At 38.0% G+C, this 20,627-nt stretch overlaps 1 protein-coding gene across 22 annotated transcripts in view; it reads left to right on the forward strand.

Moving 5' to 3' along the window:
• Window positions 1-20,627, forward strand: part of MEF2C (myocyte enhancer factor 2C) — a 141,127-nt gene that overhangs the window by 73,269 nt on the left and 47,231 nt on the right. For all 22 annotated transcript variants that reach the window (XM_075741258.1, XM_075741266.1, XM_075741256.1 and 19 more), the window contains one exon: window positions 614-817. In XM_075741258.1, the coding sequence (XP_075597373.1) occupies window positions 614-817 (204 nt within the window). The remainder of the gene's footprint in view (window positions 1-613; window positions 818-20,627) is intronic.

Raw genomic sequence — 20,627 nt, forward strand, 5'->3', positions numbered from 1 at the left:
GTTGCTGGCCAACTGTTTGTTTGTTCTTCATTCGTGCTTTGTATTTCTCATTTCTCACATGAGTGTTTGAATTTTTAACACTTGATATTTCTTCAAAACTATTGTGTGTTTATACGAACAATGTGTCTATTTCACACAACTTAAATTCTGTATGAAATAATTTGTTCCACAAAAAAATCTAGTGGGAGTTGCAGGGCATGGAATCAAAGTCAATAACTATCCAAAATAAGATTCGACTCCACGTGTTCAAAGTATTTAGAGGTGCAGTTTTAAAATACTGATGGAAAAGATGTATGCAGTATAAAGAGTATACGAATTAAAAAGTTACAGGGAAAGATGCAGTATCAACACTTCGTAGTGCTGATTAATGAAAATGTGCCATGCTCTTTACCTGTACCTCGAGTTTTGTGCAGTGAGAATTAGGTATATTTCCTCACTTAGCTAACATACTTACATTCTGTTTTGGAACTATGTTTATATTTATGCTTTTGCCTTATGAACATATTCAATTCAAAGACTACAGCAGTCACACATTGTATTTCCGAAAAAAGAAGGAGGACTACAAAGACCAGCTTGGGGATTTTTGACGGACCTTTTTTTTCTTTTTTTCCAGGTGACATTTACAAAGAGGAAATTTGGGTTAATGAAGAAGGCTTACGAGCTGAGTGTTCTGTGTGACTGTGAGATTGCTCTGATCATCTTCAACAGCACCAACAAACTGTTCCAGTATGCCAGCACTGATATGGACAAAGTGCTGCTGAAATATACCGAGTACAACGAACCGCATGAGAGTCGCACAAATTCGGATATTGTTGAGGTAAGATTTCACGCTCGCTGAGGATTCTTTTTTTGCTTTGCTCTGAGACGGAGGTACTCAAAGCGAGAGGCCTGATGTCTTTCTCAAGGGTCGTGGGACGTACCCTGGAGGTGACAGCAGCAGGAGAGCGGAACAGGGACAGCCGGGTATTGGTTTGGGGTTGGGGATGGTGCAGCACAGACTGGAGGGAGCCCAGTCTTGTGTGAGCTTTTCTAAGTTTTATCCTGCCGAGTCTCGCGTGCTCAGCAGAAGCTCCTGCGACGGGATCGCTGGCTCCCTGTCGGCCAGCTTTCTGTGCTGCTTTGTCCCGTTAGTCCTCTCCACGCCTTGACCACTACCTCCCGGCTGAATGTCCCCCTTGTCCCCCCGTCGCTCCGGGTGACCTGCTCTCCAGAAAACATTGTGTGCCTTGTCTCCTCAATCCAAAAACTATAATGTCCTCCGTCCAGGAGGAACTAAAAAAATACGTCGTAAAAGATGTGGAAGAAAAAGATTTAGAATCACTGCTTTAAGGCATTTGAGTGACTTGATTAGCTTTTTGATTATTTACAGAGGAAGGAGGTTTAATAAATGCAAGAAAGGTTTACTGACGAGCTGCACAGTAATAAATGTTTCAGCTACCTCACACAGAATGCTGTTACCATAATAATATTAATAAAAGTATCAAAGCAATACTGTCATAATGCTAGAGACACCTTGTAATTATTTTTTAAAAAAAATATATAGGGCAAGTTGTATTTACAATTACTGAAAATGATTAATTAAAATTTAAGATTTTCAATTTTAAGCTTCTAGTATTTGCAGAAAAGTCAGTTTACTTTATAATCACATTAGGATTCAAGCCATGCAAAATAAATTAAGCTTTCAATTATTTTGTTGTAACAGAAAAACACTCAGAGTGGTATCTAAAAAATTGGTTGTGTGACTTATGTAACTCCTGTTTTGAAAGCACCTAAGTGATTCGGCATCTAACGGTATCATTTTAAAAAGTACTGGAAGGTGCTGTCTTAGAGATCAGTGAAAATTTATTCATAGATGCTACCGACTACCTTGGCATATACATTTAGATTACTTCAGATCTTTTTAAAGGTGTTAGCTTCAGATTTTTGGCATCTTCACCTGGGTTAGTCACATATTTGAGACTAGCAATGGAAGAAAGTGTGTGAATTACATATAAAATGGTTTTGATGGACAAAAAATACTGTATAATAGACATGGTTAGACCTGTTACAAGATGTCACAGTCACACCACCATAGATTGGCAGAGACTGCATCCCAGGAATATATATCCCTTTACTGTCTATCCTTATGTCAGCATATAAGATGATACTGTTTTGCCTCCTTCATGACTTCCCAGCAGATTTTCTGCCCCATTAGGAGAGGACGAGGTTCTGACAGCAGAACAAAAATTTATGTGAGTTAAGACTGAGAGGAAAGTACATAATTTCTTCCTCCTCTCCATCATCTCTTTTCCTCTCTTACTTCAAATCTCCTATGTCGACATGAAGCCTTTCCTGTCACCTAGCTCTGGTAAGCCCACGTCCTGTCCAGCAGAATTTGAATTCTGTCCCCAAAATAATGCCCTGTCCTCTTTTAGTGGCAAAAAGCCAGAATATTCTTAGCAGGAAAAGTTTCCTGTTGTATCTTTACTTCTTCCTGCAGGCTTTCTTGTGGGAATAGGTGAGTAAGCCACTAATTAGGTATTTATTACTTGCTTCACAATGAATGAATACTTTTGATCATGAGGACTATGTTTTTTCAAGAAACTTCAGTGAAAATGTAAAATTTAATATAATGTCTATTTTGTTGTAACTTTGAGATTTTCAGAAGTAGCACTCTCTGCACCAGCAAAGTCCCTTTCCTCCAAAAACAGTGGGCCAGCTCGGATAGGCTGATAGGCAGTTTTGCATCCAGACATGTAATTTTCCGGCTATACCCAAAATTTGACGGGCATCTCTTTTTCACTCCTCTAAAAAGAGCCAAATAAAAGTAGATAATTGAAATAAACATTACGTAAATTGAGTAATCTAACAATAGGCAGAAAAGGCCAAATGCAGTGCATGTTTATAGTTTTTCCGTATGTTCTGTCAGCTCTGAATTCAGTCATTTGATCGTTTTGCTGTTACATTTTTCAGCTTTCTGCCTGTACTGCAAAATGCTTAAGCCACACCAATGCCAGTACTGTTTCAGGATCAAAGGAGTACATGTGCAGGCTGTAGGTTTTGAACAAGGGTTTCATATTATCGTGCCTTTACTTGATAATTAACATCACAGTTATGAGTACAATAGAGGAATAGAGTCCATAAAAGTACGCAATCTGAGAAATGGCTTGACTAGTGTAGTTTGGATATATTTTTAGGTACAGGATATAAATCTGCCACACATTTAAATATTTAAATTGATCATTTAAACTGGCTACATTACACATATTTTCCTTGTACGGAGTCCATTTTTTTTTTGCTTTCAGACAGCTAGATTTCACACTTAGAAGTTTTTAATCTTGTTCTTCCAGAGCAATCAACAGCAGCTGAGAATCAGACAGTATTATTAAATCTGATCATTTTCAACTAAATGACTGTTCAATAACTATATTTCAGTGGAAGAAAAGGGCATCGCTGTGCTCGCAGATTTCTGCACAGTATTAGAGAAAGAAAACTTTTTTAGGTAGACTTATGAAAATTTGAAATATAACTGTCAACCATATAAAGGTCTTTAATTTAGAATCCAATTTCTGTTCACATTCAACATAATATTAACTATTTAGTTACTTTGTGGTTGTGGTAGAACTGTGTTATCAGTCATTAGAACGTGGTATAAATTCTTTGAACAATCTATATTCAAAGAAAATCAAAAGAGTAGGTCTCTAATATGTAGTTAATTACTTTTAAGTTAAACCACTACCATTCAAATGAAAAAATTACATGAATTTTCATGTAGGTCTGGCTAAAGCTGTTAATTTTATTAAGCAGTTTTCAGTTTAATTACTGGGATTAATTATGTTTAGCATTTTTGAAGGAATGAGTCTTCAGGCCATCATTTGTCATTTGAAGTATCAGAAGATACCAAGTGTCATACATCAACAAACATTACACTGTTTTTCAAGGGAAAAAATATTTTACATTCATTTTAATACTTGAAATACTTAAAAGTACTTACTTTACTGCAAATCAAGCAATTTGGTCCTACCCAACTTAGAGGTATCTGATCTGATTACATCTGTCATAAATGGAGTGACTAATATTAAGAGAATTGTAAAGTTCAGTTACTATTATTCTCTGAGCTCTTTTGGTTTAATGATTTAAACAAATAGCTTATACTTTGTTTACACATGTAGTAATTTCATTTAGATGTAATAAATATAACTGAGATGGTCTTTTCCAGTTGCCTCATTCAAAATGTAGTTGATTAACATGCAGTTTGGTATATATGAGTTCTTCAGATCACAAAAATTATCTACCACCTGAATATGTTTCAGTTATTACACAGTAAATATACTTCACAACATCCACAGGTAACTAAAAATCAGTGTGTATTCATGAAGGAGAAAATACTTGCATTCAAGTTTATCCATTTTATGTAACAGTGGCAATTATTGTGAGTCTTACAAAAATCTGTGTGGAGGTTTTATGATATGTATTAGTTCTGAAAAAAAAAATGTTCATTCTGAGACTTCTGTTTAGAGTTAACTGGATTCTTAAAACTGAAGCCTTTATGTCCTCACCCACCAAACCACTCACACCACAGTCTTTCTTTCAATTTTGCTTCAGTAAAAAAGTGAATGTTGGTTGCTGGATACAGTAACTTATTTTAAGGAATAGCAGAACCTGTGCAGGGTTCCTTCAACACTCAGGAAAAACCTCATTATTTTCATCTTTAACCTAACTTCCAAGTGCTGTATGTAAATATCAACAACAATATATTCAGCAGCTGGCATTTAATATCCTGTGATATAATTACTAGAAGATTTGTAATTCTTTAAAATGGGATTACATTTTCTCTCATTAAAAAATCCTGTGGCATTTGGAGCACAGTTTTTGGTACAGAAGTAGTGTTTTTACAACTAGAGTTCCAATCTGTCCTTAGAAGTTTGTCAATACATCCAGTTACTATCTGCTCTATCAGAAAAAACTTGCCTTATGGGTTTGTTGTTTAACATTATCAACACAGTTGTATAGGACTAGGCAATAATTTTCTTACGGAAATGAGGAAATGAGGAAGAGTAAATGTCAGAGTTTTACAACAGACAAGTACATGCATTATGCATTTTTTGCATTTATTTAAAATGAGGCCAGATCCCCTCCTTGTTTCTGTAAAACAGAAGTGGATGTAACACAACTTATTTCAGTGATATTTCACTGCCACACTATCTGAGTAATGAGAATCCAGTGCCAAAGCACTGTCAGCCCACTGCTTAGGAGCTCAGAAAGGACAGTGCCCTTTGATTGTAGGGGACGTATTTCAGAGCAGGAATACATGGAAATATTTTGCATCTTGGCTGCAAATGTAATTACAACCCTAACCATATTACATAAATCTGCTGCAGTTCTTCAGCTAAGCCATCAAGCCTTTGCTGATTTAAGGTGAAACTTCCTGCCCATTTTCTCTCTCACTGTCCCTTCTTCCTTGTCACTTCTTTCATGTCAAAACATCAGCTACTATCTCAGCTTTAGCAGACCTCTAGTGAGTTTTTACTAAGTCTTGGTTTTGATTCTGTTTCTTAGACACTGAGTCTAATACGCTGATCCTTGCTCTGTGTGCACATAAATCATTCCTCCACAAATCACCAACCACTTCATCTCAAAGCTCTTTTGAAGCCTTCAAACCATCAATTTCTTTGACTCTGCTGCTCTTATTGCCCCTCTTTCCCCAACTGGCTTCTATTCCTCTGCTGATTCAGTGGTCACTACCTTTAACTCAAGTACTCCTACTAGGTCAGCCCTTCAAATTCATCCCATTAACCATATCTTCCGTTTTCTGGCCAACATAAATCCACCTCCTCAGTTCCCCTCTGCCATACCACTTATCACTGGTAGAGAGAAAAGAGGAACAACACAAACTTCCTCCATTTTCCTTTTTGCTAACTGAGGTTCTATGTTATCAATGCTGGTCACCCACCAGATCTTCTCTGAATTTTGTAAAGTTCACTACTTAAAACTGCTACTTTGCATGCATGCACACACATCTGTCTGATCTTTGCAGCTGTCTTTCATCTTACAAGAAACTCTTCCATGACCTCAGTGTCTTTTCCTTTTCTGAAATATCTCTCTTGCTATCTGCCTTTGGCTCTATCTTTTACTGGCATCTGGCTTCAACTACTTTTTTTTTCACTTTTTTTCTGTGGGTTTTTTTTTTGTTTTTTTTTTTTTACACTTAGAAGGAGTTTAGGGTCCTCAACCTAGACTTACACGTGTAGGAAGATGTCAGCTGCTGCAATGCACTGTCATATCCTCCTACATCAATAAAACCATATCCTTGTTTGACATCTCAGCTACACATTGTCTTCCTTTGTGGGGTTTTTTTCACCTGAATATTTATCAAGCATACTATGCCCTTTCACCCACCTCTCCACTCTTGCAATGTTGCTGTATTCTAATGTACACTAACAGGTCCTACCTCAAAGTATTTACAACCTACTTCAGACATGGCACAGTAAAAACAGGTAGTAGGATAAGGTAATGATGACACAGTAACATGATTCTACATCTAAGATGCATCAATTTTGTTTCCATGAAACAAAGTTTATACTTTTCATACCAAGGACCATCTTTTGACTGTTTCTGAGGGTCTCCTCATCTTCAACTCATCCTCAATTTCATCCTCCTTAATCTCTTGCCAATTGCATTCCAGTACATACTTCTTTTTCTGTCTTCCTGCCCCTGAGAGTGTCATTAAGTTGTTCTCTCCTTTGCCTCTTGTCTCACCAGCTGCTCCTTCAGTCTACATGTTAGGGATCACTTTTCCATTATACTTGATGCCTCTCCGTCTTCTTTTCCCTCTTCTTTCTCAATGAAATTGAGTAAGTTTGGAGAAACTCGCATGGGGAAAACTCTTGCTTTTAGTGTTACTGAAGGCTTCATCAAGAATTAGCCTGAGCTACTCTAGGAGACTTTAATTATCCTAGGGCCACTGTTACTCGTTCGAGTTACTCGTTGGCCATGGGGAAACAAAAGTAGTCATAATTTGCAATAATATGTCACATTTTAAAATAATTTACAAATTATAGATTCTTTTTCATAGATAATCATCTAGCATTGTCTTTTTAATTTGTTTTGCATAGGGTCATACATCTTCATTGCTGTAGTAACTGCTGATGAATTGACCTTTTGCAGACTACTTTCCCTTCCCCAGTTGACGCATGTATTTGGTGAGGGAAAATGAACTGAACATAGCAAGAGAGATGAGTGCCGTTTGCAGCAGCATTTTCCTCCAAGAGGGAGAAGTAAGCTTGTGGACATGTGAAATTCTCCCTGTAGATTGCACATCCTTTGAGTTCTACAGCACACAGAGATGTCTTTACAGACCTTAATGTTAAGATCATAAGGAACAAAGTCAGACCAAGCCCTATAGGGTGGTGGAATTCAGAATGTTGCTTTTGTGTGTGTGTTATTGCTTGTTAAAAAAGCATTTTGCTCTAAGATAATGTGTATAATGAAAACATGCAACTAATGATAGATAAGAATGAATACTTCCACAGGTTTGTAGAAGAACTAGCTGGAGTTGAAAATCCAATCGCTTTTAGTACGACCAGCAGCAGAGTGTTCATAGGCATGAAATACCACTAAATCTCCTACAGGCTTGAGGGACTTGAGACTTAATACAGCTTTAGCATGTTGGAAGGTTGGAGTGATGAGGATGGCACTCGGGCAGCAAAAGCATACATGTGATGTGCCACATGGGAAGTATATTGTGCCTGAGAGGAATGCCACAGTCCTGCTTTGCTGATGGACTTACTGCACATTATCCCATCAATTCTTACACATGTGCTGTGGGTCCTATAGCACATGTAGTATTTGTCACTTGGTGTGAAAGATCTGAATGAGACAAAGAGGAAAAAAAAATTCCTTCTGTCAATTATTTCTAAAGGTCACAGAGCTAATGACTAGCTGGGAGGTTAATTAGATTCTGAAAGCCTCTTCATATCAATTAAGACTCTTATCTGTATATTTGTAGTAAATAAGCCCATATAACTTCGTAAATGTGCTCTTTTTTAGGAAAAGTAAGACTACTGTTGTAGCTTGTTTAATGCAATAAATGTATTTTCTTCTCTTGTCATCATAACATAAAAGCATATAAACAAGCTGTGAAATATACATCAAGTCAGCTCTTTGGCTGTTGAAATCAAGGGAATTATTTCAACTACCATGGGCTGAAGATCTGGGACAGTATAGAAAGTAAGTCTGTATGTAAGAAAGGTTATTCAGGGTGATCTAAAGACAGTACAGTCTATTGGATACTGCCCTGGACTAGGACTCATGAGACTTGGATTTTATTAATAGCTTTGCCAAATACTGTTGTGTGACCTTGGACAAGTCACATTTCCTCCTAATGTTTCAGTTTCCCTATCTGTAAAATGGGGATAGTGTTATTGATTTCCTTTGTAAATTGGTTGAAGACCAGCTTGTTAAAAAAATAGCTTCTGTTACCAGTTTCTTCAGGCCAGGAGATGATTGGACAGGGTCAACTGGCCAAAGAATTTCCTTTGGATGATGATTTAGGCTTTTTAAATGCTTACTTCTTGTTTCATTTTTAGCAAATATGAGCTAAACCATTATTGCTAACCTCATGTATGTCAAAATCATGGGATTGGCTTCAAGATCTTCAGCATTTTTGTAACATTCCTTTGGTCTTTCTTTGTTTGTCGTCTGAGTTTTGAGATTTTGGAATATGTGTTCGTAACCTAATATCCTCATTTGAATTTTTTCTATGTTTGTCCTAACCATGATCAGTACAAAAAGACCTTGGAGGGGAAAATATCCCATTTTCAAAAAAACTAAAAAACTCTCAACTTTATCAATCTTAATTTCATTTTTTTCAAGCAATTAATTTAGAAATACATCTTTTTTAAACAAAAGCTGAATTTCTTGCCTAATCTTATTATTCCATCAATATAGGCTGTATGTAAGTATTAGCCATTACAAGACAACAAGAAAAACTTCAAAGCTGGAAAACTGTAGAAGGCAATTCTATTCTGTCCCAAGTAGTCCTTCAATGGGAGTGTTATTCCAGTCAGTGGGACTGTCCAAATCAGGCCCTCTACTACATCCAATAGATTGCAATTTATTCCCTTCCTCTCACTTATCCACATGAGTTTTTTGACTCTTTATCTTTCCATCCACAGGCTATTGTTTAAACTCTTCTTGATAACTTTGCAGCATTCTGTTGCTGTGCATCTTTGCAGCCTAGAAGAAGAAAGGTACAGGGTCAAGTGTTGACACTATTTTTTTTTTTTTTCTAATATATTTCAAATTAATTCAGTATGCGAAAAATGCAGCTAAGGGAGAGTTGCATAGTGAGTTGCTTTGTTTTGCTTTCTCCCTCCCCCACCCAAAAAAAAGGGTTTTCCACTACAATTTGTTTGCAACAAGGATTTGGTTGACATGAAACATAGTTTGTAATCCTAATGTATCTCAAATGAAAGTGAAGTTGCTCACCTGATAGCTTGGCTTTCCATATCTGAAAGAAGAGAACAGGGACAGAGAAAACTAAAATGGATGCAAATTTAATTACTCTGAAGCACATGGTAGAGCAAAAGCTACTTTTGAGTATATTTTGAGGGAGCTCTGGACCTCCTGATTTTTACTTATCGAGGATCAGTTCTTGTTTATTGGTCATATCCCCACATTATTTTTCTTTTATACTTTTGTTCTTAGTAATCATTTTTAAAATATTTTAATAAGTTAGGTAATATTTTGGATAGGTTGTTGTAAAAATGCTATGATGACAAAAGTGAAAAATACATGCAGAATATAAATGTGTTTCAAACTCTGTTCATAGTTCCTTTCTTTGTCAAATTGGGAACTTAAATCTGTATTTCTTAGAGCAAGGTCTATTTCACAGATCACTGTTTCTTTCTCCAATACATGATATATCTGGCTGAGAAGCTGGAAAAATCTTACATGTCTGTGTAACATTCTTATAACTTAATAGCTCCAAAGTTTTATCCCAATCTAGTCATTGGAGAATGTTCTTTGTTTTTGTAGTCACTGTTTCACATAGTAACAGCTTGTTGTATTTTGGTCTGTTTGCCAGAGGGTAGGTTTATTTTTAAATCCCTGAACTCTGAATTTTCTTTATTTTTCCAAGATTGGAAGCAGCTGAAACGCCTGGAGTTACAGGTTGAAGGGCTTGCTTCACAATATGAGATGAGAAGCCACATCCCCTCCCCCTTTTGTGTTTCTCTTTTTTTTTAAATTTTTCCTAACAAATGTCTCTTAACTGATATTTGTCTAAAAATAGAAAACTGCCTAACTAAAAATAGCTTGGCTCTCAGGCTTGCCAAGGAAAATGGAGAGGAATAGGCGTGGAATAGAAGGCTGAGTAATCCAGCTCTATTCATTCACAGATCCCTTTGAGAATGCAGGCGATGATAAAGTGCCCTCAAAAAACCACAGGCCTGACTTGCTCTCTTCAGACTCCTAGGTGCCAATAAACATTTTAGCCCAAGGATATATTTTTTTTTTTCTCATAGATCGTAAACACTTTCTGAAAGACAAGGCTTTGTTTCACAGAAGCTAACTTACTGTCAAAAATAGCTGACTTTCCTAAGGTCCTTTTTTTGACTTTCCACATGTTTTTTAATTTATTTTCAGATGAGCAATGACTGCACTCTTCTGTCAAGAATTACCATGAAATGTCACATATCTAGTGTGAATGAATGAAAAAAATAGATGCTTTTCATTGATTTCATGCTTAAAATTGTGCCCTCAAAACTTCAGATATCAATAAGAAAGAAAAATTTATTGCACTGATTCTGAGCAGTAAAAGTGAATGAGTAGACAGCTAATTTATTTCACTAAGAAATCAAACTTTAGCTGCAGAGCACTTCTGCTTATATATATAAGTGAAGTTTTTTATCTGTAATTCTTCATTTATCTGAAACTCAAATTTCGCCAAGAGGGTAGAGGAGATGGGAATGGCAAGGACAGGATCTAATTAACTTAAAAATAAACGTGTTGAGAACCCCACAAAGCAGGAACTTTTCATTTGAAAAGTCGTCGTAATAGAGAAAGTCAATCTTGTTTTATGCTACAGAGGTTTTTATATCACATCACCATTGCGGTGCGAGGTATCAGTAATACTAGACGGCAGAAAAGACACCAGGAAGGGTTGAGCATGTTATTTAAAACAGGAATGTTTGTTGTTGTTCCATATGGAGTGTTTTGGGGGTTGTTGGGGGGTGGGGGTGGGGGGGGTGGGGTGGTTTTTTTTTAATCTGAGTAACCTGGTCAAACACAGCAACAGGGTGTGGAAATGTCAGCGCAGTTCACAGGGTTATTTGAGCCTGAGTATTGTTTTGTTCAGTTCCTGTAATGCTGCTTGTGATAAGACTCTGGAGACAAAGGACGATAATTGATGGAAAGGGACTTAAATCACTCCAGAAAGAATCAAGGTCCTTGTATTTGGGTACATCAACTCTTCTGGTCTCCTTCCTCCTTGTAAAGCATTTTGTCTTCTTGCATGTTGGCCCCCTACTGCTCTTTGTAATGGAGGCAGACCACAAGTGATTCCTTTATGCAGTACACAGGGTGTAATTGTGTCTGTGTGGTGTATTAGTAATTGCCAAGGCTGAATTCCCGTATTGTATCTTCACTGCAAGCATGGAAAAATAGGACACACTACCCTGCATTACCATTTTCAACCTAGATAGTGAGCTACTTATAGCTATGTTCCAGACACAAAGGCTTTTGTGAGCAAACCCATTTTTCATTTTCATCAAGACATCCCTGCTTTGTTAGGTAAATACAAAATGTGGTTATTTACCTGGATTCTTACACAGTAGTAATAATCGAAGTGCAGAAATACCACATCTCACAACTATCTTTAATGCAAACTATTGACCTTGCCCTCTTTTCCCCCAAGACTTTTTGTTTTATTGAGCTCCCATAAGCTGTCAACTGTTCTTTGTCAAAACAGTGTTGAAGATTATGCAGCTTTGATTTTCTAGCCAAATCAGCAAGTGATGCACAGTTCTTCATACGCTTAAACATGAGCAAAGTGGGGTTTTTAAGTGTATGAGTGTTTCCAGATGTGGGCCCTTAGCCACTGCTAATAGTTGTATTAGGTAAAAAGAGCCCCACACTATCGGAAGCCAGAACACTCTGATATGTACAGTCCACCATTCAGGTTTAGACCCCTGATTTAAAGCCTGAAGTGGTCAATGGGAGCCTTCTGACTAACTTCAAAACTCTCTGGTTACGGCTCCTAGCACCAATTTCTATGGATTCTGTCACCTTTTGCAGCGAGCAATACTATGATAGGTCTTACTTCTGCAAAAACTCATAGAAGTGCAGTTTCAGACAGTGAAAGAAGCAAGTTGAATGCTCCTGGAAATATCTGCCAAATCATGGCTTTATTTCTGAAGCAGTTCCAGTGTCAGTAAAGGTGGCAGAATTAGGACCTAAATAGTTCATACCATGAGTGGCATTTATGTGTCTAGAGAAGTAAAGCTGTTCACTTCCCTTCCATGCGAGAGAGAGTTGGCAATAAGCGAACCCCCTTCCCTGAGTGACAGAGGCACTGTGCAAGAGGAGCTCCATCACCAGAGAGGATGGGGATTCAAAAAATCAATCTAACCCTGGCTCTTTGCTTCCTTCACCTGCTAGGGAGCTGGCATTTTAAATGCTCTGCTCAGGCCAGAGCACATTACCCTTCTGTTTTGTGTGAAGCAAAATATCTCCCTACCAATCCTTCCCTGAACAGCACACAGATAACACTATCTGTTCTTGAGATGCCTTTCCACAGTTTTCATAGTTCTGGCAAAAGTTCTGTTAAACTTCAAAATATGCTGACTTTTCTTCCTTCTTACAGTAAGGTATAAATTAATTATTTATTTGTGTACTATAAAATTTGCATCCATCCTTTATGTATTATGTAGTTCATATTGATTAGACTCCATTTGCCCTGAATTCAGGGAGGCCTCTATGTGTTTGTTTATATAAAAGATGATTGAAAGTAATGTAGGTTACCAAATTTGCAAGGCTATAAAACCTCAAACACATATGCTTTATTGTTCTGCATTTTTAATAATCACAAGTCTAGTGGTCAGCTGTGAATTAATGTCTATAGTCCAGAGCTGTTGAATGTAGTTAAATCTTAAATAGCCATTGTTCTTTGAATTAAAAATGAGCCTTTAAAGCAGAGTTTCAATCAACATTTTCTTTATGCAGTAATTTATATATCCACTACTTTAGGTTGTTGTGTTTTCCTTACTTAAATTCTGCTATGGGTGTTTTTATACATGGTTACCAGTTAATGGAGGAATAAAAACTTCTATTAAAAGAAGTTGCATCATCTGTGTTCTAAACAGCTCATTAATGCTTTTGCATGATAGAGAGTGGTGTTAAAGGGAAAAATCTGTGATATATTGGATAGGCTTGCATTAAAAAAAAAAAAATCTCAAACCCATTCATTTATATCATCCTGTGTGATCTATAGACAACTATAATTACATTTTATAGTGCAGAGTTATAAAAATGTGCATGCACTTTACTTTGGGTTGTTAAAGTATACGTTTATTTCTTTGATCAAATGTTACAGCACACAGGCTGTTCAAAGAAAGCAAATTATAGAAGAGTCAATAAGAGTACTTTAAACAACACACAGCTGCTATAGATTGATTCAAAAGAGATCAAAATCTTGACAAAGAAGTAGATTCTAATGGAGTGTACGGTGTTTAAATTATACTCAGTTTACTACAGTAGAGTCATGGCTATAACATGAAAAACATAAAAACATGTAATTTTTCCTTTCATTGTTATAATCCAAGACTTGGTTGTTACATACTTATAGCGTGTTCAAATATGTATCAGTAAAAAGGAAGCTTTACCCTTTTGTCTCCAGCAGTTATCAGTATGTGCCTTAGGATTAAATCTGTATTTTTGTAACCTGTGTGAAAAGAAGCTTGCCTTCTCAGATGTAAATTTTCGCACAACCCACATGTATTGTTTAACTCCTGAATAAAAATTCGTAATTATACTCAGTACTTTCCATTCTATATCTGAAAGTGTTTCACAGAAGTGACTAAACATCAACTTTAAAATATGGCAACTAAGGTCGTTTATCCAAAAGCCTCATCTGGAGCCACATGACCTTTGTGAGAGACCTTATTATTTGATCTTGAAGATTCCTAGGGGCCTGTACTCTCCTTACTATTTACCCAATCTGGGCCAAAATGGAGGGTCTTTCCCTAGTTTAAGTCCTAAGACATCTAGGAACTGTCAGTACTCCATGAACAAAATATCCCTGGCAAGCAATTCCTAATGCAATGCACAAGTATAGGGTCAAGCTTTTCACAAAACAGAGTCAGAAAATATTGATAGAGTTTGTGTGCTATCAAAGGGATAGAGTCTTCAGTTTAATTCCTTTCTTAAAGGATTTTTTCTGCATTTTACTGAGTCTATTGAACTTAAAATGCAAACACCAGCTCTGGAGCAGAAATCTGATTTTGGCAGACTCTTCCCTCAAAGAAAAATGCTGTAACAAGCCACAGAGCTCTGTCACCCATTGAGTTCTATTTCTCTGACCCAACAAATGTTGCATTTGTTAGTGCACCAAAGCAAAATATTATGGGGAAGTGCAGAGGTTTCACCTATCTAGAACTGCGTAGAACACGGGAAGGTGGATAAATCCTATCCGTTACAGGGATATGGGAGACAATAGATTTGAGCCTGTTCAGATCAAAGAAGAAACAGAACCTGTGTTTCTAGTTTTGTAGCAGGTTTCTAACCACTAGCTGTTAACACAGAAAATCTGCAGCAGCAGCCTTTTCTTCAAAGGGAAGAGTGACTCTTCCTCAAGCCTTTGAAAGATGAGCTGTAGGAGGGGACAGTATGCCTGAGTCAATGCCTGCATGCCCAGTGTGGCTTTGTGGATGGAGGTGTCTCTGCAGCCCTGGGTAAGCAGCGTAACTTCTGATGAGGGATAGGGTTTCCGAAACCCCCTTGGCTTGGTCTGGGTCACTCACAACTTCATCACATGCTGCTAGGTTTGGATCCCGCTCTGTAGCACCTAACTTTTCCGGTGCACTGCATAGGAAGCCTCAGATCCTAAACCAGTGTGAATTCCACTCTGGAGGTCAGGTGCCTAAGTATTGCCAAATCAAGCTTTCTGTGTCCCTAAATCCTTTTTTGGACCTATTCCATAGCTCTTTCCTGTCACAAGGCCCTTCCTCGCAGCAAGGGAATTGCAGCAGGGTGTGGACTGCTCGTTGTGGTTTCAGCGTAAGCTCAAAGCAACGTGGCTGAGAGGTAACACTCCTCGTTGACTATTTTCCTACCCTGTCACTTTAAAAAATGCTTGTATTCCAAAGGATCCTTAGAAAGAAGTGCTTTTGTTTCTCTGTCCCTGAGATGCCTTCACTTACAGCTTTCAAACGCTGGCAGGTCTAGGGGGTTCTGCCTAACTGGCTTCATTAGCAAAACCCTTGAACTGTTAGGACTATAGATAATTATATTTGACAATTCTGACTTGACCTACATCAGTAGTAAGGAGTTTGTTTAGTAGGACTAAACTCACCTGTTAGTAGCGCCCATGAGGGTTTCACAGCTGTAGCATGAACAGAAATAAGATGCTTCTGGGCTTGGACTTGAGGTGAAACACTGGATTCCCAAGGGTTATAGAAACATCTCTTGTCTCTCCCACAGACTAAATTTTTCATTCCCTTCCCGCTGAGGAGTCTGAGAAATCCTCCTACTCCTTCTGTACAGTCTTTTTGATGGGAGAAATGTTCTTAATTCCACCTCCTCCTTCACGGAGAGTGATGGAGCAAAAGAGCTGACTAAACATTATGCAGTTAAGTCAGCTTCCTACTGATCTCCATGACCAATTCAGTGGCAGGAATAAAAGAAGTAGTCATCCATTCCTGCTACTGCTATTTTATTCTGGGGTCTTGTGATCTAGCATACCCCAGGCAGAATCAGGAATCCTGCCAAACTTTGGAATCAATGTAAGTAAGCTTTGCTGCAGTTTATCTGAAAGTTTCACATTGGTGAGAAGCTGCAGACAAATGTCAGAACTGTGAACCTCTCTGGAGATTCTGGGAACAAAATTGTGCACTTCTGAACTGGAGAAATTCTTGTATGCTCATTACTTATATGCCCTTTGGCCTCTTCATGGAAAGGATCTTGTAGCATTACTGATTTTCACTGAAATTTTGGTTATTTGGGACATTGCTGGTCCCTTTTGCTACCGTAAGTGCTGTGTGAAAGCCTGGGTCTATTGCAATCAGTCAGGATCTCTTTGCCAGATCTTTGATTTTGATATATCAATAGTAAGAGTCAATGGCACATATAGTTTGAGGTAATCTTGTCTTCAGTCTTATTACAGTCTCTGATTTCTTTAGCACAGCCAGCTTCTGATTGATTTTTAAAGTGAATTTTCATATTCAAACATAAATGCTAGAGAACCTGAAATTTTCCTTTATTGTCCCACGTAATGTTCTTTACATTTCCTCTAGATTGCCTTACTGCATTGTAAGTGCTCTGCAGAGTTTAGGAAAGAGCTCTCGCTACTGTGGCAGCAGGCTCATAGCTGCAAACAGCTTAGAAGATAGCCAAGATAATGGAATAAGTAAATGAGCTTGGTTTTCTTGCCACAATAATGTCGATAGGAAATACTATTGTTCCATCTTGTGGCATAATGGCTTCAGGTTCGCTCTGTAGTTGGTCCAAGTAGCTCTGGCGCAGCTAGATTTTGGGACTGGGAGTAGTGCTTGTGCACCTGTGGATTTCAAGTCCTCATTAGGTGGGGACCCAGTATGGTTCTTCCTTTTACCAAGCTGAGGGTGTTAGAAAAAAAGTCAGAATGTTACTGACTTCTGAACATTTTTCTTGGATAGCCAGAAGATTTACCTTTGTCTGAGGAACACAGACACTACCCCCAGACACTACCTGTGTCCATGTTGCAAAACACTGTGAGGTGATAAATCACGAAGGAGGTCAGCTCTTTGATACAAATACAGTCCTTCAGGCTGTTCCAGGTTTGGGATTCCCAATTAGAAAATTTCCCTTTCTTACGTGTAACATGTCTCTGCGCGACTCTGACTGAGGCCGTCTGAGGAAACAGCTGCGGTATCTGGAGACGTGAGTACCCCCAAGCTATTTATTGCCTTTCCTCCATTGGAGGTTGCCACCTTCACAGTGGAGTCAGAGGAAGGGAATGCATGCCCACCCCTTGGCCGCTCCACCTCCGCAGCTCTGCTACGGGGTGAGTAATCTCAGATGGCAGAGCAGAGCAAGGAGCTCTGCACCATGATTTATACTGCAGCGGCGAGAGCCACCAAAGCTGGTCAGAGCCCACAGCTAAGTATTCACCAGTGACACAGTACCAGTCACGCACATGTTCACGCTGTCCTTCATTCCCACCCCTACCAAGTCTTGGGAGAAATTAAATAGCTTGAAACCTTGCTCCATTTGTCCAGCTCTCCTGCAGAATTAGGGGACCCCAGCAGAAGCATCTTTTGTAGCCCACAGAATTCTCTGTGTGGGAATACCGTATGATTAAAGGTTTGAAGATTTCAGACGGTAGGGCTTTGGCAGGCCAGTATACCAATTCTTCTTTACAAAACTATAATTTTGTCCAAAAAAAGAAATCCAGTTTTACAATGAAAAACCCTAACGCTTAAAGTATGTTTTAGCTGCTTCTGGAGGAAGCTGAAATTTTCACCAAAAGATGCTTAGTTTCTGAATGAAGTCTTGTCTTTTTCTTTTTCTTTTTCTTTTTCTTTTTCTTTTTCTTTTTCTTTTTCTTTTTCTTTTTCTTTTTCTTTTTCTTTTTTCTTTTTCTTTTTCTTTTTCTTTTTCTTTTTCTTTTTCTTTTTCTTTTTCTTTTTCTTTTTCTTTTTCTTTTTCTTTTTCTTTTTCTCTTCTCTTCTCTTCTTTTCCCTTTCCTTTCCCTTTCCCTTTCCCTTTCCCTTTCCTACCTTCTAAGCCATGAATTTTATAGTATCTCTGTAAACTCTGTCCTCAGTTCTGTTCAAACTTTTCTGAGCAGATCTTGAGTTTGCCTCTGCCACTTCTGCTTTCTCAAGCAGTGGTAAGAACTAGAAGCTGCTCTGTTTCTCAAGTTTTCTTCCTCCCCAAACAGAGCACTGGAACTATTATGTTATTAATTTAACTTAGATACAGAGGGAAGCATGTAAGTCAGTTTTGTGCAGCTGTATGTGAGGGTCTGTCTGTCTATATTAATTTTAGACTCCTTACTAAGTACAGTTTGCTTGGGTTTTTTCCTTCTTATAGCACCCCAGTTACACCGATAATTACTATCATTCAACTTTTTATAGAGGGAGAACTATAGAAAAGTGAATTAACAAAGCCCATGCAGAAAGTTAGTAACAGAAGTGGGAGCTAAACTGCAGCTTCTTGGGGTATACGGTAGCAGCTTAACCCTTGGATAATCCTGTGTCAAGGGGCTAATCTTTTGCCTCCATGATGGCACAATTTCCAATAACAGAAATTTAGAATTCCGTCTCCTGGAAAGCTCTCTAAATTCTCCAAAATATTTTCAAAATCTAACTGCTTTTTGCAAATTCTGTCATGTCTGATTCTTTCCTTTTGAGAGAAGTGCTGACTCCTCCTGAGGGAAGAGCAAAGTGAAAGGAGCGGTATGACATTTCTAGAAGTTACACTTCAGGAAAACAGAGTGGCTTGAAGGACCGGCTTTCTAGGATAACCATGCAGTTCTGGAGTTTCATCCAGCTTGTCCATACCACTCCTGACTACACTCACTCCTTTTTTGGCTACTGTTTAGTTATCTGCAAGTCTCAACTTGCACAGTTTCTGTCTGACTCTTACCACTCCGGTAGGATTTTCCACGGGAAAACAAAACCCAGTGCTTTGTTTCTAGCAGATGACACTTTGGTAAGCAGACAAATGCGTATCATAGTCTAGAGATTTTAGCAGCTGTTTAAAGATAGATACAATTTTCATGAATGTTTCTGGTAAATAACAGAACTTACATAAAGTGTTGGTCTAACAGAAAAAAACAAAGCCATCTTAAATCATGTATGAATGTCTGAATCGTTTGAGTCATCTATTTTTGTACTTAAAATCATGGGCCAATTTTTCTTGTCAAAAGTGCTTGCTCACTCTAAACTTAGTGGAGAGACTTCCTTATCTTTCTCCTTGGTGAAAACTCGACTCTATCAGCAGAACAGAGATTTGGTGGTTATTGCTTTGTGCTATTTAAGGCCTCCATCCTGCAGTGAAACAGAAGGCTAGAGTTTCAGAGATCTATCCTCTATTATAATTCACCATTTTTGAAAAATATATTGATTTGGGCATTTGTACCAATGGATAAAACAATTATGGTACTATAAAAATAAAAGGGAATGTTCTTTTTCCTTTGAAAGGAACTGCTATTCAGCAACATTTGCTTATTGTCACATCAGTACCGTATTTTTGTAATAAATACCCTGTAATTTGACCTGCTGTAAAATAAATGTCCAAATTTGGGGGGGGGGGGCGGGAGAAAAAAAAAATCTGTTCAGAACATTGATACATTCAAGATTTTTATGGGAGACCTCCAAAGAAAACCCAGGTGCTGAAGGAAGTGGTGTTCTTGTCTCGGTGGGTGGCATTCTCACTGCTGAGTCAGTCGTGCACCATTCAGTGCTGCTGGAGGTGCTCTGTTTCAGGCGAAACGGAAAAGCAAGATGTTGTGGTCATCAGAGATTCCCTGGCCCCATGGTTAAGGGTGAAGGTGTTTGCCCCATGGTCTGGGGAAAACTCCATCCCGAGAAACTTATGTCGTACATTACAATTTTATGTGTCTGAGGCACATATCATTTCTGCCCCTGAAAACTTCATTGTAGCTACACAATTAGACAATATATTCACCCCAGGATGGCTGCGTTTTAATGATGTGTGAAGCAGTCTTTAAACATATAATTTCAGAATCACTTTGGCACCTTTTGGAACATAGGTAGTGCTGAAAATGCATGCAGAGTAGAACTCCTATCGCCTGCCATTCTTTCTGTAATAAGTTTTTTGTATCAAAAGATTCTGTAAAATTTGTGTGTTACTCTGTATGTTATATTTCTCAAGCATTTTGAATATGGCATTTAGTATTAAAAGGTCCCATTTATATAATGGAAAAACACCAGCTGCCTTTGAAATAGTGAATTGTTTGTGCAGTCACTTATATTAAGCCCTGCATATTTCAAATACTGTATGTTTCAAGAGATAGTAACACTGATGTAACAGACTTGGTAACACCACTGTACATCTAGAATAACTCAACTGGTGTCTTTACAGCTGTTCCAAATCCAGCTACAGATTTACACTAGTGTAAATGAGATCTGACTTCAGCCTTGTATTTGTGTATATGTCTGACTAAATTAGACACAAATGAAAATGTTGAGGGCAGTGCTCCATCTGGAAGGGCTGGAGTCAGTGGAGAAGGATTATAGATAGACGAACATAAAAAGGAGGAGGGAAATAACAACCTGTTGATGATTACAGTGTTTATTTTTAAGTGGCCTCATGTTCCCTAAAGAAGCTGAGATGATCCTGCTGAACTACTGTAAAGTTTATTTTTCCATTCATATACTTTCTGCGTCTGGCAGCAAAACCTAGTACAAATCAAACATGCTATG

This window comes from Balearica regulorum, chromosome Z, assembly GCF_011004875.1.
Source record: "Balearica regulorum gibbericeps isolate bBalReg1 chromosome Z, bBalReg1.pri, whole genome shotgun sequence".
NCBI classification, from domain to species: Eukaryota; Metazoa; Chordata; class Aves; order Gruiformes; family Gruidae; genus Balearica; species Balearica regulorum.